At 37.4% G+C, this 21,104-nt stretch overlaps 1 protein-coding gene across 1 annotated transcript in view; it reads right to left on the minus strand.

Moving 5' to 3' along the window:
• Positions 1-15,069: 15,069 nt before the first annotated feature.
• Positions 15,070-21,104, minus strand: part of LOC135083829 (homeobox protein Hmx-like) — a 30,468-nt gene continuing 24,433 nt past the window's right edge. Inside the window, exons 3-4 of the mRNA XM_063978570.1 lie at positions 20,833-20,939; positions 15,070-15,884 (exon numbers count right to left, since the gene is read on the minus strand). Coding sequence (XP_063834640.1) covers positions 15,241-15,884; positions 20,833-20,939 — 751 coding nt within the window. The 3' untranslated portion in view covers positions 15,070-15,240. The remainder of the gene's footprint in view (positions 15,885-20,832; positions 20,940-21,104) is intronic.

The following is a 21,104-nucleotide window of genomic DNA, read 5'->3' on the forward strand; positions in this document are numbered from 1 at the left end:
GCAGAGTGACCACCTGCTCAATGGACTGACGACCTCAAGAAGGTAGGCTGCAGCTGAATAAAACTGGTCGCTTCATGTGGCTGAAGTGATGAAGATGATTACTACCTAAATGCTTGATTTACTACCAAAAGCTCTTCATGAAAGTTTAACATTTAATTTTTGTCTCGAACTCACTAGCTCAGCAGCATTACAATCAGAGACGTCAACCACCAATCCAAGCAACGATCGAGTTTAAAATTAGTGGAATCAAAAGTCAGTAAGATAGAATACATTGTTACTTTTTAGAGTTTAAATTTCGAACAACGCCGCCAACCGAATAAAATAATGCATTAAAATTTGAAAATTCAAAGCGTTCTTTTTATAAATTTGACATTACACAGCTGATAATCTTAACATGGCTCGATAATGGCCGGCGCGTCTTTAATTGAATTTTTAGCCAAATGTTTGGTATGGGGCTGGTGCCCCACGTGTCGTGAGGATCACTCATAAATTACCATAATAACATTTTTAATTTGAGCGCGTGTAGTTTTATCTTGGTATTAATTAAAATTAGCTGGGGAATGTTTGGTAGGATGTTATTGGGATGGGTTCCGTACGAGGAAAATGAGTTGTTTTTATAATCATCATCTTCATTTCAGACACAGGACGTCCATTGCTGAACATAGGCGACATAGGCTTCCTTCAATGACTTCCACATCGCCCGGTTGGTAGCCTGCATCTAGCGCCTTTCTGCTACCTTTATGAGTAGTATAAAAGTTCACTAGTTATAAATCAATGTATTGATTGTATTAATTGCACCAGGCTCTATTTACTTCATAGTACTTACAGATAAATCAAATTTTACATTTTTGACAGATTTTTTTTTGGTTACAACAATATCTGTGAATGCAGGCTACAGAATAAACGAAAACAGGTAAAAAAATATGATTTATTTTCACAGTATCGATAGTTAAAAGTTTCGCGGGACTCGTAATTAATTACAACTAAGTATTTTTCTTGCTTGTTTTCAATCGACGTGACTTTCAGAATCTTATGAATAACTCAGGAAATACAACCAAGTTATTACTAAAAATAAAAATTGTTCTACTATGTATATTACTGAGAAATTTTGATTACAATAAGCTGCTTAAACCTCTTTTGATTAAGGTTCTCATTTCCCTGCGGACCCCTAAAATGTCTCCACAAAAAGGCACCGTTCGCGATGTATCCTCCGATAGCGTGGATAATAACGGCTTGCCTCTGTTTGTACAGCAAGCCCAATTGTGGGCAACTGGCCAGAAACGAGGGCAATCGTAGTTTAAGGAAAATATTGCATAATAATACTCAAACTTGAGTTTAACGTTAACTAAAAACAACAAAATTAACAATACAAGCTATTCATCATCATCATCATCATTTCAGCCATAGGACGTCCACTGCTTAATATAGTCCCCCAATGCTTTCCATGTTGATCGATTGGTAGCGGCCTGCGTCCAGCGCTTCCCTGCTACCTTTATGATGTCGTCGGTCCACCTTGTCGTTGGTTCTGGAATGGAGGCCGCGTACTGGAAAACGCAGCGTGTGATGTAAGGTGGACCGACGACATCATAAAAGCTATTAATTCTAATAATGTATTGAATAATAGCTTTGGAATAAAACACTCAAAATGTACTCTGAGGATTTACACATCTACTCTGGCGCCATTCGATCAGTGCACAGATTATATCTCCGCATCATCCAAGAACAACCATGGAGTATGGTCGGTCAGCATTATTTAGTGCAGAAATTATATTTTATGATGGCTATTTTCAAACGGGTTTCATTTGATTTTTATAAGAATGTTGGCGTTCCAAATTCTCTATAGGCTTGAGTTGACAGAGTGTTGAACACTTAATTTTTTATTAAAATAAAAATAAATTATTTTCAGACTTTATTTTATGGGACAAGAGGCAAACGAGCAGACGGTCGTTTTAGCCAGTAAATAACGCTAAAAACTGTGTTTTATTGTTTAACCATCTCTGTCTATATTTTTGTACAGAAACAATAACGATATTAAGGCCAAAGGCACGGCATCCGCTCGTTAGGGCACATCAAGCTCCACATAACCTTCGGAAAGCAATAACTGAGCCATTTGCGCTATTAAACTTCACTTCATTGTAATTAAAACTTAACTTGTCATAAAAATAAGCTTAACACATCGCTAACAAAAAATATACTTTGGTAAGTATGTATTTCATTACTTATGGTACATAATATCGAAAAATAAATAAAATAATACCTATAACTTCTACAGGGTGTTAGGTAAATGGGTATTGAGCCGACACTAGCCCATGTTAACATGGTCATATAAATGGTATGGTGAAGTCAGAAATTTGATATCATCATTTTTAATTTTTTAATTTTCATACAAAATAAATTTTATAAAATCCGATTTGTATGAAAATAAAATAATTAAAATGAAGATATCAATTTTCTGACTTCACTATACCATTTATATGCCCATGTTAACATGGGCTAGTGTCGGCTCATATACCCATTTACCTAACACCCTGTATATCAAAATACTTATTAGCACATTTTTTCTAAAATCTCTGTTTTTTTGTAATTTTGAGACAATATTTCACAAATCATATTATTCGTTGGTATGAAAGTTGACTGAGTTTCTTGCGTTGCTTTTTCTCATAGTAGGGAATTTAGTGCAAGAACCCCTCCACTTTGGTATAGAAGGGTCATTTTTGCACCAGTTGTTCTTTGGGTGCTCCTGAGTAGATTTCCGTCGGTAGACATCGGGAGCCCCCCCTGTGGTAGCAGGGGGAGGGGGGGCAAGTTTCCTTCTGCCGCGCTTCACTTTAAAGCCCATATATTCAAAACTATGGGTATTAGGACAAGTGTGGTGTCATTTTCGGATAATTAAAGGATGGCGAATTCATTTCTAGAACAAACTTTTTGCCTTTTCATACAAAAAAATAGAAATATGGAGTAAAATTCACAAAAACCAAAAAGTATTTTTTTAAATAAACGTCGTTTACTTTTAAACCACTGGAGATAATCTAATAAAAAAAATATGTCCTGAAAGCTACATTTATCAGGATTATAAATATGTACCATTGTATGGTACTTTTTTTGAAAAAAGTAGGTGAAAAAAAATTTTTCTTCAGGGCTCAGCGGGCGAACTTTAATGCGCGTCGGAAAAAAATATTTATTTTATCCATGAATTCATACTATTTGGTTCATAAGCAAGTAAAGATTATTATTTTAGAATTTATTTAGAGTTCCTGGCACATCATGCTACCAGGATTTGTATTTTTTCTTCAATTAATTTTGAACTCTATGTGTAAGACATAAGGTTGAAAATAGTTTAATTACATTGTATTAATGAAAATATCATAAGAAGAAAGCACTAAATAAAGAACTTGAATTTGTCTAAACGTCTAATGATTATTATTATTATTTTAATTAACATTTTTATTTCTACATACTATTGTACCAGTTGCAGTGATAACGGAAAGGTAAGTGTGAGGAAAGTGAGGATTGATTATTATCATAGTACGGGAGATTATTTTTAACACAAAGGCTACGGCTGTGACCATTATAGTTGTTTTTTCAGACAGCACCAGCTTCTGCACTACTTCTTGCACTTACATCTCACCATTTCCAGGCAAGCTTCGGCAGCTACGGGCAAATCGGTCCATGTAGGCTCCATGTTGCTATCGACTCTGGTCCACACCCAACCAGTCGGATAAAGGGAAGACTGAGTCGGTTGCTTGCAACAGTTGCAACTGATCCTATACGCGAACCCCTTGATATATTGCCAGTAGCCAATGCTGATACAAAGCTGTCTGGGTTATTTTATGTAGGGTCACACCTAAGCGTAGTCCACAGCGACCCATTAGGATCTTTATTCTCCCTTTTTTATTCCCTATCATCCAAAATAATCTTATCCATTAGTAAAGTGAATTAAGCGTTTGAGTGAAAGCCACCTAATAGTCTTCTGATGCCGGATATGCTGACCCAAGCAGACCCATCCTTACAGTATTAAGTGTTTCATGGACTCCACATTGTATTCCACATGCTAGAGAGCTTCTGTTGTTAGGCCCATTTTTTGGGACATGTGATTCGTTCCATAATGCCCAGTTTGCGTACCTGTAATTGCTTGGGCATACCTACCTTTGAAAAGTTTTCTTCATGACCCTGTATTTCCCTTTAGGAATGATTTGGAGAGGCTTATATCGTTGGAGCTTTCCCATTCAGCCCTGTTATTCTTGGATATGGCCATATTATGGCCATGAGGTACCTAAGCTTTTAAATAAAGGTACTATCAGTTCTGACCCAATAGGTATCGTCTCTGACCCTTGTCTCGCTAGACTGTCGGCTCTCTCATTGCATTCGATCCGTGTATGTCCAGGTATCCCACATTAGGGACACTTTGTCATGACTTCAGAGTTTGTTCATCTTTAAGATTGCATCTAGAATACCTAATTTTAGACTCAACCTTCACTGAGGCGATGGTTTTGTTTGAGTGCTGCCTGGCTGGCTGCCCCTGTTTTTAATGCACACATAATTATAGCGTAGAATTCAGCTTGAAATACTGTAGCAAACCTCCTTAAACGTTCACTGTGTTTATTACTACATGCTTGACTATGAACGAGTGCTGTAAGTGCCCACCGACCTAGACAGTTTTGTATCAGTATATCAAGGGCAGTAATTATTTCCTTATGATTTTTTCAAATTATTTAAAATTTAGTTGGTTCAAGGGGTTCGCGTATAGGGTCAGTTGCAAGCAACCGACTCAGTCTTCCCTTTACCCGACTGGTTGGGGGTGGACCAGAATCGATAGCAACATGGAGCCTACATGGACCAATTGCCCGTAGCTGCCGAAGCTTGCCTGGAAAGAAGTAGTGCAGAAGCTGGTGCTGTCTGAAAAAACAACTATAATGGTCACAGCCGTAGCCTTTGTGTTAAAAATAATCTCCCGTACTATGATAATATCAATCCTCACGTTCCTCACACTTACCTTTCCGTTATCACTGGTACAATAGTATGTAGAAATAAAAATGTTAATTAAAATAATAATAATAATCATTAGACGTTTAGACAAATTCAAGTTCTTTATTTAGTGCTTTCTTCTTATGATATTTTCAATAATAAAATGTATTTAAACTATTTTCAACCTTATGTCTTACACATAGAGTTCAAAATTAATTGAAGAAAAAATACAAATCATGGTAGCATGATGTGCCAGGAACTCTAAATAAATTCTAAAATAATAATATTTACTTGCTTATGAACCAAATAGTATGAATTCATGGATAAAATAAATATTTTTTTCCGACGCGCATTAAAATTCGCCCGCTGTGTCCTGAAGAAAAATTTTATTTCACCTACTTTTTTCAAAAAAAGTACCATACAATGGTACATATTTATAATCCTGATAAATGTAGCTTTCAGGACATATTTTTTTTATTAGATTATCTCCAGTGGTTTAAAAGTAAACGACGTTTATTTAAAAAAATACTTTTTGGTTTTTGTAAATTTTACTCCATATTTCTATTTTTTTGTATGAGAAGGCAAAAAGTTTGTTCTAGAAATGAATTCGCCATCCTTTAATTATCCGAAAAATTTTTTTTTTTTTTTTTTTATGTGATAAATGACACCACACTTGCCCTAATACCCATAGTTTTGAAGATATGGGCCTTAAAGTGAAGCGCGGCAGAAGGAAACTTGCCCCCCCTCCCCCTGCTACCACAGGGGGGGCTCCCGATGTCTACCGACAGAAATCTACTCAGGAGCACCCAAAGAACAACTGGTGCAAAAATGAGCCTTCTATACCAAAGTGGAGGGGTCTCCATACAAATCATTGCACTAAATTCCCTACTATCAGCCCTAACTTATTATTAGTCCCAAGCGATTTTTAAAAGCCTGTTTGCAAAATACTTATAACTTTATGCATATTGCATATTTCACACACTAGATAAATACCTAAGCTTAGTAATCCATAGAAATAGCACAAAAAGTTAACTAAAGGCCTAACTATCTTAACTAATATGCAAACCATAAAAAAAGTCTTTTTGACGAATTAGTATCATATCCACTCGCCACGTGTCATTAACCTGAGTAATTGCTAACTAATATAATTGTCTAATAGTAATTAAACAGATCATTAACTGTTTTGCGGCTCGAAACTATCCACTCGAAATGCACCCGAAAAATACCATAACAATACAAAATTATAGGATAATATGTGTTGGTAATTGGCTACCTTATTTCAATGGTATTTTGGTTGAGAATTAAATAAAAAGTAGTTTATGGGCAATAAAATAAGTTGGCGTTTCTAATGCTTCCAAAATTACTTTTGCTGTTATGAAAATCGCTATTAACATTTATGGAGTGTAAATAAGGTTGATTTTCGTCTGTACCTCATTTAGGGAGGGGTTCAAAAAAGTTTGTTACGCCCGTTTAAAATCGATTATCGCGGTCAAAACATCTGCCGTTCGAAATTTAAATAATTGACAGTTCTGAAGAAAACAAACATGTTTTGGCGCGAGCGGCCATTAGAGTCATGTTTTGTGTTATCTGTTACAAAAACTGACAGCGCGCGTAAATTATAACCTAACTTGTAATTAATGCTTTTTGGGCGGCTGCCCGTGACGTCACTTTACATGATATTTTGACCACATTGTAGGTTTTACAGCAAGTTTAATAAGCCCTGTGTGTGGTCATTCACAACGATCGCCCATATCAGAGTTAAATTGACCATTATTTCTTTAATGTTGTTTAAAGGAACCACTTAATTGTTGATAAGATAAGCTTTTATGTTGTCTTGTAAAACGTTGTGCAAAATTTTATAAAAACTAAGACCACCAGCAATCATGTAAAAATATTTAATTAACGCTATTTTGCTGTCAGAATACGGCAATACAATGTATGTAAATAATATTTAAGGCGTACATTTTTTAAGACTAATTTTCCCTATTTTTAAGCAATCCCGCTTGCTGGACAATTAAATAACCTAGGTGCTACTTCATGACACACAATTTACAGTGTGTCCTGCTCCTGCATTACTGGATCCCGCAATATCCGATTGCCGTGGGAAATAGTTATTAATCTCCTTATTGTTATGCATAGTCTATGAAATAGTGGAGTAACATCGTTGAAAAAGATTAACAATACTGCTGCCACCTCTGGAACTCTGTCAAGAAACATTTGGCTGCTTTGGATTCGGTGGAAAGGCGTGCCAAAAGACTAATCGACGGCCCGACCCTTGTTGAAGCGTCGCTCCAGGAACTTGACCACCTCCGTAAAGTAGCTTCTCTAACGGTTTTCTACAGGTTTTCTTCGGAGAATGTGCGAAGGAATTACACGAGCTGATTCCACCAGCCCCCTTCCATCACCGGGGAACCAGACGCAGGTTAGCGTACCCTCCCTATATTGTCGACTTTTCCTGTATTATTAGAAGGTCTAGGCCAGTGGTTCCTAACCTTTTCAATGTCACTACACCTGTGAACAAGTATGAGAATTGAGTTTACCCCTAGCTAATTTGAAATAAGTAAAACCACAAAAATCTCGGCGGTCTCCTGTGGCTCTACAGAATATAAGAATTTCGTGGTGGGAGTAAATTAATGTCGCTGTAACCGAAGGCATACGATACATTTTACGACGGCCAAAATTATCCCCACACGCAATTTTTTGCTAAATAAGTTTGGCGCGGCCTATAACGTCCTACTATTATTTTGTGTATTGCTATTTTAATACTTCTTCGTGCCATCCCGTGTTACCCCTCTATAATATCTGTTTTACCCCTGCGGGGGTAATTACCCCCAGGTTAGGAACCACTGGTCTAGGCTGACAAGGTCTCTTAAGTAACTTTTCCTCAGCGACTTTGTAACTATAACCTGTTTTGAGACAAAACCTTCTATCTTTACATGTATCTGCTGAAAAAATAATATCCAGGTTGTCCTGAATTGGTGGTAGGTAGGTGTGTGTAATATTATAGCTTGAATTGTGATAAGTATAGTGCTCTGTAAAGAGCTTTTAAAGTTTAGTATTTAACTTGCCTTCAAAATAATCACCATAAAGGCCATAATTCGATAATTAACATGGCTGTTGACAACACGCCGCCATCTTTACGACATTACGCAAAAGCATCAGAACTGTCGTTGCGATTAGTGGCAGTTAACGCGTTCGTAACGTTTCAATCGACGATACGCCCTTTTCGCGTTTGACTGTACGTGGAAGACGGACAGTAAGTCCGCTGACTTTAAAATAAAAAAACCTGAAACCTAAGGAGTTTTTCTTACCAGGGTTGATAGAACGCTATTCTATCTTTCATAGATCGAACAAAAATCCCAAAAGAGATCACGATTATAGCAATATATACTTATGTGAAAATTTCTGTGAGAGATTCAATAAACATACTGGTAAAAATATTTGAAATCCATATAACTATGTATTTGATGTCATATTTATGTAAAATATACTTTTCTAATAATATTGTTTACAACTTTGTCACTCTCCTGAAATAAATGGTTTCACCCTCATTTCTATTCTTCTCCTCTTGATCCTCATTTCTGCACTCTGCATTAAGTTCCTGGAAAAAAACATATTTATCATGTTTTTGTAATTGCATCATGGTTGTTTAATGTCATCATAATCAAATATCGGGCCTTCTCTTCTTTGTAACCATGGGATATCTATTTAATTAAGCGATTCGCCATTATTAATTCGATTATTACTGCGCTCGTAAAAAACTTACAACAGACCTTTATCGCGCGTAAGCACGAACCGGCCATCACCGTAAAGCAGTTTGGATTTTATCGTCCACTAATAGAGATTACATTGCCTTATCACGACAATCGTCTAATTACTGTCATGCTTTCACATAGACACGCCATCCGATTGTAGCGAATCAAAATGGATCCTAAAGCCGAGAGGTTAAAATGCATTTAGAAAAAACATTTACAAATTAAAAGGCGATTAAAGTGGTCTTTATTTGTGGGGAGTAGAGTTCAAGTCGACGAGCTTTAGATAGAGTTCGAAATTCGAATCTTAATTTAATTAAATTGGAGCGTTTTTGTCACGCCGTCGATTGTTCGTGGCTTTCCGCAGTTTTGTTGTTGTCAACTGTCACTTCATTATCGGAATTGAATTTGGAACGCTGCGGGGGATTTAAGAATATGTTTTCGGTGGCCGAACATATTTTTTGCGGCCAGTATATTTTATAATTACTAATGAGTTGATCAAAAGGATAACTTCACGTAATAAAGCTGCTTTTGTTTTTATTTTTCTTATTCGATTTGATAATATTTCAGATAGCGAGTATTTAAGTAACTCTGTTAGTATGCGTAAGTAACTGTGTGTAAAAAACTCAATTCAAATCTTAACGCCCTATCTTTCATTTATTGGTTCCACAAAATGCAACTACATAATATCTAAAAAAACAAAAATGTCCTTAATTCACTGCCTATTTTATGTTGATTTAAAAGTTATTCCTTTTTTTCAACCGCACATTCACATTGTTTTTTAACACTATTGCGAACCCGTTAAAAATTCCAAATCCAAATTCAAATGGGCAATAAATCTCTCCCGCCAATTCATAATGCACCCGTTTGACGCCGCCCGGACCGGACACAGCGGTTTTGTACCGGACGCAGCCGCGCCGCTTACACCCGCAGATAGCGCTAAATGTGGCCACGTGACATGAAAATGCTGTATGAAAATGATTATTTTAAAGCGTGAAAATGGTTTGGAAGGAGTCTGAGGTCTTTATTTTAAGGTTATGCTAATTTCATCTACCTATAAGGTTGCACTGGGGACGTGAGGTGATAATAATAGTCTTCAAGTGTAGTGCACGCCATACTACAATTTCATCATCAACCATGATTTTGCTTTTCTTCGTACGTCGTTCTTTGTAGAGCGTTGTACTGGCGTATTGTAATCTGAATAATAAAGAAAATTTCCTTCTCGAACAATGTCACACTTACCATAGGCTTTAAGTCGCGCGACCTGTCAAATGTCATTGGCCTATGATCGCGGCAGCGACGGCGATCTGCGCGCGTTGGTGTGGTTTAAGCTTTAAACCGTTTAAGCAAACTCAACGTACCTATAGTTACTGCAACAATAAACCAAAACTTTAAAAAAATTTAACCCTATCCAACCGGACACGGCGGTTTAGTACCGGACACAGCCGCGTGGCGCCACTTACGATCGCTATCAGATGGTACACGAAAGGTTAACAGCAAAAACATAACCCTCCTTCTGAAAACACGAAAATTAATGTTAAAGTTCATTCAGTGTATTCAATTACTTACGGCTAATCGATTGCATCAATGCAAAAAGCTTTGTTACGAGGGGCGGCTGAAAAGTTTTGAGCCTAGGGTATTAAAAATGCCGATAGAAAAGTATAAAAAATATATTTTTCTATTTAATCTCCCTCTACTACAACGGACTTCTTACATTTGTGTAAAAGAGCTTTTAACCCACTGAAAAAAAATTCGCAATCTTTGCCTTCGAAATGAGTCTTTAGCGCCGCCTTCATTTCTTTGTCACTCAAAAATCTTAGTTCCTGGAGGTCTTTTTTCCAATTTAAGAATTAGACAAAATAGCTAGGGATTCGGACTAAACTGTGTGGTGGGTGATTAATTTCTTGAAATCCAGTTTTACCCGGGGCAAGCCATGCAAAATGCGCGGTGTGCGCGGGCGAATTGTCTTGCAATAACAGATTTCCTTTCGCCAGTTTGCCTCTTAATATTTCAACAACCACTTGACGCACTTTTATCAACTGTACAGCATAATAATCACCGTTTATTGTAGTTTTTTTAAGTAGGTAGTCAATGAATAAGATTCCTCCACAATCCCAAAAATAGTGGCTATGGGCTTGGGCGTCGATCGCTCCACTTTGAATTTCCGCGGCGGCGTTTTCCCTTTTGAATCCATTGCATTGACTCTTATTTTGACTCTAGATCGTACTGCCGGATCTATTATTTATCAATAGTGACAATGTGAGAAAAAAAATTGTTAGGATTATGGCCAAAGATGTCCTAAAACTCCTGCGAAGTTGTGCGTCGAGTCTGGTTATCGAACGGCGTGAGCATTTTTGGCACCCATCGCACGCACCCCTATTTCATGTGCAAATGAGTATGAAAAATATCGCCAATACGTTCCTTGCTAATGCCTATGGCTTCAGCTATATGTCACAGCTTAATTCGCTGATCTCTAAAGCAAGATTCTTTAAATTTTCATTATTTTATTCGTTAATGGTGAAACCTGGCCGCCCTGACTTGAGATCATCTTTTAGCGACTCCCTGCCATGCTTGAACTATCGGATCCAATCTTTCATGATGGCAAATGAAGGCCCAGACTCCCCATAAACTGTAGACATCTCATCAAATGTTACCGTCAGCGTTTTGTTCCTCTTTTTGAGGTATTTTAAGACAACTGTGTACTTCAATTTCGTACATTGCGCGGATGACTGAGACATGATGATGTTTACGGATGAATTACTAAAAGAGTGATGACGCTAATGAAATAAAACTTTGTACATATACTAATGAGGTTATTGGCAAATTAATTAAATTTAGCCCGAGTCAATAATAACACTTGAAGATACTTAGGCTCAAAACTTTTAGCCGCCCCTCGTAAGTTACTAGACTTGATTAAATTCATACAAAAAACTCCAGTTATTGTCATAGTTACGGTTAAAGTAAGTTGCAACTCAGCCTATTTATTAATTTTAACTGTTTTTCTCTAACTAGCAATTTATGAAAAGTTTCAAGTATAAAATTTAAATTTGAATATACTTGATATTTCAGAGTTGATTTTTAATTTTTAATTTGAGAGTGAACCCGACTGCGCCAGAAGGAGGGTTATGTTTTTTCGAGTGTATATTTGTTTGGCACGGCATACAGCCTAAGCGGCTTGACCGATTTTAGTTTTTTTTTAAATCTTTTTATTTGATAAAGGACTTTTATCTTACAAACACATGCTGATTTTAGTTAATAGAGGTTGACGAGACAAAATCATGAAATATAAGAATTACGAGCTATAATTTTCAACCGACTTCAAAAAAGGAGGAGGTTCTCAATTCGACCCGTATGTTTTTTTTTTTTTTTCTATGTTTGTTACGCGATAACTCCGCCAATTATGAACCGATTTGAACAAATCTTTTTTCGGCGTATAGGTAATACCTCAAGGGTGGTCCCATTTAAATTTAATAATAAAAAAAACAACCCCCAAGGGTGGAAAATTGGGGATGAACTTTTTTATACGCAATATCTCCGCCGATCATAAACCAATTTGAACGATTATTTTTTTGTTGAATAGGTATTATCAAAAGGGTGGTTTCATGCAAATTTGAAGAAAATATTTCACCCCCAAGGGTGGAAAATTGGGGATGAACTTTTTTATACGCAATATCTCCGCCGATTATGAACCAATTTTTTTTGGTCTCAGTGGTAACATCAAGGTAATAATTAGTTAACTAAAAAGCAAGAAATAAGTAAAATTTTATAAAAAAAAATAAAACCGACTCCAAAAAACCTACACTAAAACGTAGAAAAATAATTACTAATTACCTACTTATTTATTAGGACGAATTATTAATATTTATGTAGGTATACCATGATTGATACTTTTGGAGTCGGTGCAGGCAAACTTTACATGTTTCATAATCTTGGCACCGACTCCAGAAGTATCAATCATGGTATACCTACATAAATATTAATAATTCGTCCTAATAAATAAGTAGGTAATTAGTAATTATTTTTCTACGTTTTAGTGTAGGTTTTTTGGAGTCGGTTTTATGATAGATAGAGTGACAATTAATAAGATTTAGTTTCTTAAAAAAAAGATATTTTTCAGTAAGGAATTGTGCAGCATTTGCCACTTTACAAAACTGATAACTCCAAAACAATAAATAATGTGAATCTATCTAATCTAATTGGATGACTTACTATCACCTTCGTGACTGCACTCGGGCTCGAACCCCAGACCTAGCACCCTAACGATGTTATCTGTAAACGTTGTTAAATATTGGCACGCGACTGGCCCGTGTTACATTAGAAACTCATTATGGACGGCCTTTTTTGTAGTTTTATTACTTTTTTTTAGTTTGGTCCAGGATTTTTTTCTCTGTGACTTCTTTATAAGTGACCACTATCATGTAAAATTTCAATATTAACACTGAAAAAAAAATCGAATTTATAATTGTTTCATTCATAACTTTTTATTTCTTTTCTATACTGTAATTTAAGTAAAACTTAAGTTAGAAAAACATACCTAATGATTGTTATTGTTGAAACTAAGCTAAGAATTGAAGTGTTAATAATCATTAGAAAATGCTTAAAAGATGTGAGTATTAGATTAAGGCTAAGTTTTACCATCTTTCGTCAACTTTAACAAACGTCAAATCTGTAATACTCCATACAAAAAACTCCGGTTGTTGTCATAGTTACGGTTAAAGTAAGTTGCAACTCAGCCTGTTTATTAATTTTAACTGTTTTTTCTAACTAGAAATTTATGAAAAGTTTAAAGAATCTTTTCAGTCAGGTAAAAATAAAATGCACATAGTACGCAGAACCGACGGCCGATGGGGCAGCAAAGTTCTGGAGTGGAGGCCGCGTACCGGAAAACGCAGCGTGGGACGTCCACCCACAAGGTGGACCGACGACATCATGAAGGCAGGAAGGCGCAGGACGCAGGCCGCTACCAACCGGGCAACATGGAAAGCATTGGGGGAGGCCTATGTTCAGCAGTGGACGGACGATGATGATGATGATGATGATGAAAAATAAAATGCAGTGTATATTGCATATTTCTTTTATTCCTCGCCTTATCCCAGCAGAATCATAATATTACAATGCATATGACGAAGATCATCCAACTACTATAAATAAATAACATTAATATTTAGAATTAAGCATTATTCATTTATTTAGGCTAGCAATATTACAGAATTACATCGAAGCAACATGGCAACACATTTTTACAATCTATTGGTAGAACAGGCAACACTGAATTAAAATTATTTTATCGTCTTTGGTGTTCATATACTTATTTTTTTCGGTTAACGTTAAACATATTTTGGTTTTGGTAACAATTTAATACTATGATATGAAAAAGAAACAATTCTAAGTAACTTAAAGAAATAAGATAAGTAAATATTGTTTTCGAGTATTAGGAAAATACAAAATAGTAATTAATCTTTTACTATTATTGCTTTTATTGGGAAAACCGAGAAAAACTTTTTTCACATAACAAGAAATTCAAGTAAAATCTTTAAAGAAAGAAGCTATTAGTCAGTTCTTTTTAATAACTATGTACAAAATTATCTATATACTTACCACTGAATAAATACATGGAATCCGTAAAACATTCTTATTTACAAAACTATATACAACATGGAATGACGATGATTTTTGTACGTTACATTTATTTGAATTTAGATTATCCTCCATAGCTATTGTATTCTCTAATAAATAAATGTACTAGGTCGTTATCACTAGGCCTTAATTAACACTTAAATATAAATTACAAAAATTACAGTGCGACAAGTTTGAAAAAGCAATATTATTCTTATTTTCAACCGACTTCAAAAAAGGAGGAGGTTATCAATTCGACCCGTATGTTTTTTTTTTTTTTTTTTTTCTATGTTTGTTACGCGATAACTCCGCCAATTATGAACCGATTTGAACAAATCTTTTTTCGGCGTATAGGTAATACCTCAAGGGTGGTCCCATTTAAATTTAATAATAGAAAAAATAACCCCCAAGGGTGGAAAATTGGGGATGAACTTTTTTATACGCAATATCTCCGCCGATTATAAATCAATTTGAACGATTATTTTTTTGTTGAATAGGTATTATCAAAAGGGTGGTTTCATGCGAATTTGAAGAAAATATTTCACCCCCAAGGGTGGAAAATTGGGGTTGAACTTTTTTATACGCAATATTTTTAATTTTTAGTTTTTTTTTGTGTTCACCCATTTGAAGTCGGTTTTATTTTTTTAAAAAGTTAATTATTGCAACACAAAACTCTTTTTCAACAGAGATAAGTTAAAACCAAACGTCACGGAAGACACCACCTTATTTTTATTTTTCAAAAAAAGTTTGTAGTTCCTTTTTCAAACGTTTGAAAAATCTGCTGCTTGTCGCACCTCTTTGAACGATTGGCTTTTTGACACATCGACATGACTAGTCCGTTCTAAATTCAAATTCAAAATTGTCCGTCCGCACCGCTGTCGTTCCGGCGAGCGGCTTCAAGCGAACACTACACTAGACTGGACAGCGGCGCTCGGGAGGTGACTGGAGACGCTGGCAGCGGCTGCAGCTGCTGCGGGGCTTGGGGCTGGAAGTAGACTCCGGGTTCGTTCGAAAATTGGGGATGAATAGGTAATGGAGTGTGGGGCATAGACGTCGGTCGCGATTCGTGATATAAAATTGGGACTCGGACAAGTCGTTGCGCGGCGTGAGCCATGTTCGCCGCTTCTAATTCAGCAGCGAGTTGTCTTTTCCACTTGTTCCTTCTGTTCTGAAACCAGATTTTGACTTGTGTTTCTGTGAGATGCAAGCTGGCAGCTAGACCGGCCCGTTCTGAGCTGCTAAGATATCTCTTCATATCGAAAGTGGATTCGAGTTGGAACACTTGTGATCGGGAGAAGACCGTTCTGGTTTTTTTCTTTCTTTTGCCGAGGTTGGCGGTGTGGTCTCTTTTTTCGTCTTTGTCGAAGTCGTCGCTTTCGTCGACGTCGGGGTCGGAGTCTTGGGGGTCTTGTTGTTGCGGGTAGAGCGCGGGGTGGAGGCGAGGGGAGCGGGGGGACGAGCGGGAGGGGGAGGGGGGCGTGGGCGCCCGCGGGGGGCTGCGCGGGCGCGGGGAGCCTCCAGCTGAGCCTTCCTCGTTGGTTGTTGAATCCTCTGTAACAATAGAAGGGATTTTGTTAGAAAAAGTGTTAATATTTGACGCGGAAAACCTAACTATTTATTAAGACCATTGATTTTTCGTCGACCGATAGTTTAGTCGGGCAGTTGATCAGTACGGGCATGTATGGAAGTGCGCACATTACGCCGATTCAATTTGGCCGATTCTTCATACAATTTAAAATCGGGCACAACTATCGGCCAACTAAAAATCGATGGTCTGCGCCTAGTCTAAAGGGTTAGAAACTTTAAGGCTGAGTTGCACCATCTTACTTTAACTTTGACAAACGTCAAAAATCTTTCAAACTATAGAATAAGCACCGGTTATCGTTATAATTACCGTTCAAGTTAGGTGGTGCTACTCAGCCTAAATTGAATATGTTTTGTTAAATTCAGCATGAAATTACTACAGCAGCAGACTAACTTATCGCATGTAGTAGTATTACTGAGGAAGATTTTTCATGTCGTATGTAAAATCTTCCTAAGGACTACTACTATTTTAAGTTTCATGTCTCTATAAACGATTTAAAATCATTCAAGGATAGTTTAAGCTTGTAATATCCGAGCTATTTTCTTTGAAATCTTAATTTCACCTCATAATTTTGTAAATACATAACCCGTTACGTAAGCATTTATTATTTCACTAATATATAGGCTAATTGCTTTATGTAACGAATGTGTAGTTTAGCTTTATAAGCAAGGCCGTGTTTAGTCACCGAGCATTAGAATAAACCGAATTAAGCGGATTATGGCGTCGATCGGGATTCAGTTAATTTAATTCAGCAGCTTAATAGAAAACAGATTGAATTTGCTGGTTGATTTATAGTACATTTAACAGCACATATGACTCTACATTTTTTTATGAAAAATAGCACTTTTTACAACTACAGAAGACGTCATAGTGTTTACGTTGAAGCACTGTCATCTGTTACAAAGATACAACGAATTAACTTTGGCATTTTATAGTTTATTTATTTCAAACTTACATGCACATATAACAGTTTACTTAGAGCGGCCTTTCGGCATTATCCTCCAGTCAACATTAGGGCTGTACGAACTGCTGTACTTGTAATAGACGCGATTATGCAACAAAACTGTCCAGTCCGATGACTCTAGCTCATCAACGACATTTGGTTCCAGTAGGATTCGAACCCACGACTACTGTATATCCTAGAGTGGATTTACCACAGTTGAATTATGAAGGTGTTGACCTTTGGAATAAGGATTCACCAGGAAAGACCGAAGAAAAAACAATGAAATCAACTTCACGTGACTTCCTAGTCGCGTCCGTGCAGTCACTATTGCATTCGATTATTTCGAATTACAAAATCAAAAATCAACAAAATCCACATTATGTCATTTCCTAGTTTTAAAAGTCATGCGACTTTCTTTCGCTATGTATAGTCTGGTTTGCGAGCACGTAGAATTTTGGCCAATGACCCCAAGCTACCCATCCTTATCGCTCGCGCTCGCACACACACTGCGGGCGCCCGTCGCACAGTCGCGACGGGCATGAAGCTTAAACTATTAGTAGTTAGTAGGACTTAGGAAGATTTTACATACGACATGAAAAATCTTCTAAATATTGCTGTCGCGACTGTGCGATTGGTACCCGCAGTGAGTGTGCGAGCGCGATAGCAACATAATTACGCGCGAGCGATAAGGATGGGTAGCTTGGGGTCATTGGACAAAATTCTACGTGCTCACAGACCGGGCTTTAGTATTCGAGTCACTGTTGCGTTCCATTTTCAAAATCAAAAAGCAACAAAACAACGTCACGTCACTTGTCACAGACGTGTCCGTGTTCATCAGCAAGCATCGGCAAAACAAATCACGGATTAGCATTCAGTCGGGCTCGTGTGAATTCGTCACGATCCAATTACGCGACGCCTGCCGTTGGGCAATTTGACGGATTCCTCTTTAAACTAATCCACGGATTAGTCCAATTACGTATCGGTATGTGACATTTGGTTGGTGGACAGTTCGAGTTCGACACAGTTGGATTAAACAATTTTGTGATAGACGTGTTTTGGTAAGCTCTATCTTGCAAACAATGTTGATTTGATATGAATCGATTCAATTGTTACGAAAATATCAAGGTAGAGTTTAGAATTTTCTCAAAAAATTTGTAAGAAATACAAAGTTTTAACTCATTAAATAGGAGGTTTGATTTTGGGAAATACCCAATTAACATGAAAACAAATTATTCGAATTTCAAATAATTATGTCACTTCAAAAGAGTTCGATTTAGAAATGACACTGGCAATGTTCTTGCAAACTAAAGAAAAATAAACTGTAAGCCATAGAAAAAAAAGGAATAAATACGGTTCGATATTCAAAGTTGAATGGAACATGAGCTCAAACCGTGTCATCGATGCATTGCATGAATCACTACAATCAAAAGTTGCGTAATCTTCCCGAAGGACCTTACCCCTTTCGCCATAAAGCTCAATCTGGATTGCACTGATTTCATTTTCGAGTTCACGCGTGTCTAGTGGGCCAGTATAACTTGAGCTGTGGTGAAGTTTGGTTTATTATGTATGGGAGGTCTAGTCGACTGGTCAGTCGTGTGATTCCAATTGATTTTAGAAGCCAAGTAGGTAATCCTTTGTTACTGCTCGTTTGCTGTTTACACAAACGCTTAGTAGATAAGTAGTTTAGAAGTTTGCACGAATATGCATTTTGTAATATATTGCGTAGCGCTTCGTGATTATATAAAAGGATTGGAGACACGAGTAACTTAAGTGCCTTGGCCTTCAGGACCCATCTTAGTGATACCTGAATAACACATAATACCTGACGCTTCTTGGAACTTAATATTATTGGATGATAAGTTCTTAAAACGCTTTTGAAGTAGGTTACAAAAAATAAGATGAGCAACAATGTTAGACGACTTACAGCAAGAAAATCGAGAAAAGAAATACTTCTAAAGTGACTAATAAGCGTTTGAGTGACAGGTAAACAGTTAAAAAACAATCAATCATCGATGTAGTTCATCAATTATTGCGGTATCTCCAACTTGGCAAAGTACTGGCTGAAGTCATTACATTTAAAAAAAACAATGCCAAAAGGCAAACCGCATTCGAAAATTAAAAACGGCTCCAAACTGGCAACACGTTTTGGCGCGAAGACACACGACATCCTCACAATGGGTCAAAAAGAGATGCATAATATACGTTTGACATTTCTGCGGTGCGCAGTGTTGCTACACGCGAATAATCGTGGGTGGATGGTAGAAAAGTATTGTTTGGTCGGTTTAGGCCGTGTGAAATGGCGTGCTCTTTGTTTGGAAAGATGGGTTTTGGAAAATTAAAACGGGGCTGGAGTGATGACGATTGCTTGTTTAGCCATGTGTGTTATGGCGAGGTGGGCAACGGGCTTTGTTCGGGCCCGGTGCTCTGTGACGTAATGTTTTTCGACTGAGTTCAAGCGTGCTATTAATATTGAAGTTTAGGGAGTTAGAATGCTTAATCAGTTGTGACATTTTTGTCAGAGAAAGTGTGTGTATAGACTCTATGTTTTACTTATCTTAGAGTTAGAGCATTAGGCTTCCAATTAGATGCTTCGAAAGTTAATTGTACTAGAATATTTCAATATTTAACAACTTGACGTAATGAAAATCAGCCCTTTGAAGATGACCAAGACACAGAGAAGTTAAATTGAGTTCAGAGATTAGCTTAAGTTAGTTAGTTAGATTAACTTCAATGACTTGACTATGACATCTATCGGCCATTTGAATGCTGCCTTTAAATGAAAGATCTAGGCTCCAAGAGAGGCAAAAAGTTTCTAATTTTATGTTATTTCTTATGTGTTCTATTTTCAAATAACATTTTCCATCCCTCTACAGTGGCGCCATGTAACGTAATTTAAACGTTACAAAGCTCCAGTTTTCGCACCTAGATGAAAAAAAAGTTTCCGTTTTCAAACAACATCAATTCCGAAAAGTTCTATTTTCAAATGACAACAGTGGCGCCATCATAAACACTCCAAAGCCAGCTCCAGCTCCAAGCTTTCGCACATAAATAAAAAAAACTTATAATTTTCAAATCACATCATTTTCAAATTGTTCTATTTTTAAATGACATCCCACAGTGGCGCCACCATAGACTTAAAGCCCCATCTTTCGCGCTTAGCGCCGAAGCGCGAACCCGACACCGTCGAATCACGGTAACGCGAGCCGCGGCCATACCGGTGCGTAATCCTGCGACATGTGTTGCGTCCGATTCGATTCCGTAACGCGCGCGTTTGTACGGGGTGTTTGAAAATAAGTTAGCTATTACACATCACTTTTTTTAAGTATAAAGATTTTAGGTTATTAAACAAATATTCAACAAAATGGCGCCGCTGGAATATGGTGAATCCACTTGTGACACAAGCTTATCAGTAGGCCTAGAATGCGTGCCGCGATAAGCGGCTATCACGCCATGTTATCGATGTGACTGATTTTTCAGTCAAAAGTGGTTTTGTCTCTTTCACAAAGTCACTTTTGACTGCAAACAATGTTTTTTATTAAAGTTCTTGCAACTCACGAAGGCGAGTGAGCTTTACTTTTGTGCGTACGTGTACATGCACATAACGATAGTGTAATGTCTGTCAAAACTTGAAAAACGAACAGTAGCGAGCCACCACACATGTAAAGCTTAGTAGCCTTCGTGAATGAGGGCTATCGTTTTTATACTTAACAGTTGGCACCCCTGGCGATTGACAGGACCTTACTCTACAGTGGCGCCATCTTGATGAGTGCAAATGCGATAGTCCTCCTACCATTTTAGCGCTCACCAGTTGGTGCCACTGTCTTCGCTACTAGCAAGTGACAGGACCTTACTCTACAGTGGCGCTAACTGGTAAGCTGCGCTAAAACGATAGCCCTCATTACAACAACTATAATACATTACTTATAGTAATAATGTGTCTCTTCCAAATTAACCTCTTTCTTTCTACATACCTCTGGGAGGCGAGATTCTCTCCTGCGGCCGCTGCCAGTACCACGGCGCGGGAACCAAACCCCCGTACCGGCCGGCCAGCGCGCTCCACTGCGATATTAGGCCCAACCTGCAACAAAACATTTGGGTTGACTGGTGTTACAAGTTGGAGAGTTCCAGGTTTGGTGCCCGGAGAGGTCAAGAGTGGCATGGCGAGCGGATGTGTGTGGCAGATGTTTCGATAAGCATGCCAATTTTTAAAATAAATGGGCGCAAAGGATCACCGATTCTAACA

The sequence above is a fragment of the Ostrinia nubilalis genome, chromosome 24, assembly GCF_963855985.1.
Source record: "Ostrinia nubilalis chromosome 24, ilOstNubi1.1, whole genome shotgun sequence".
Taxonomy (NCBI): domain Eukaryota; kingdom Metazoa; phylum Arthropoda; class Insecta; order Lepidoptera; family Crambidae; genus Ostrinia; species Ostrinia nubilalis.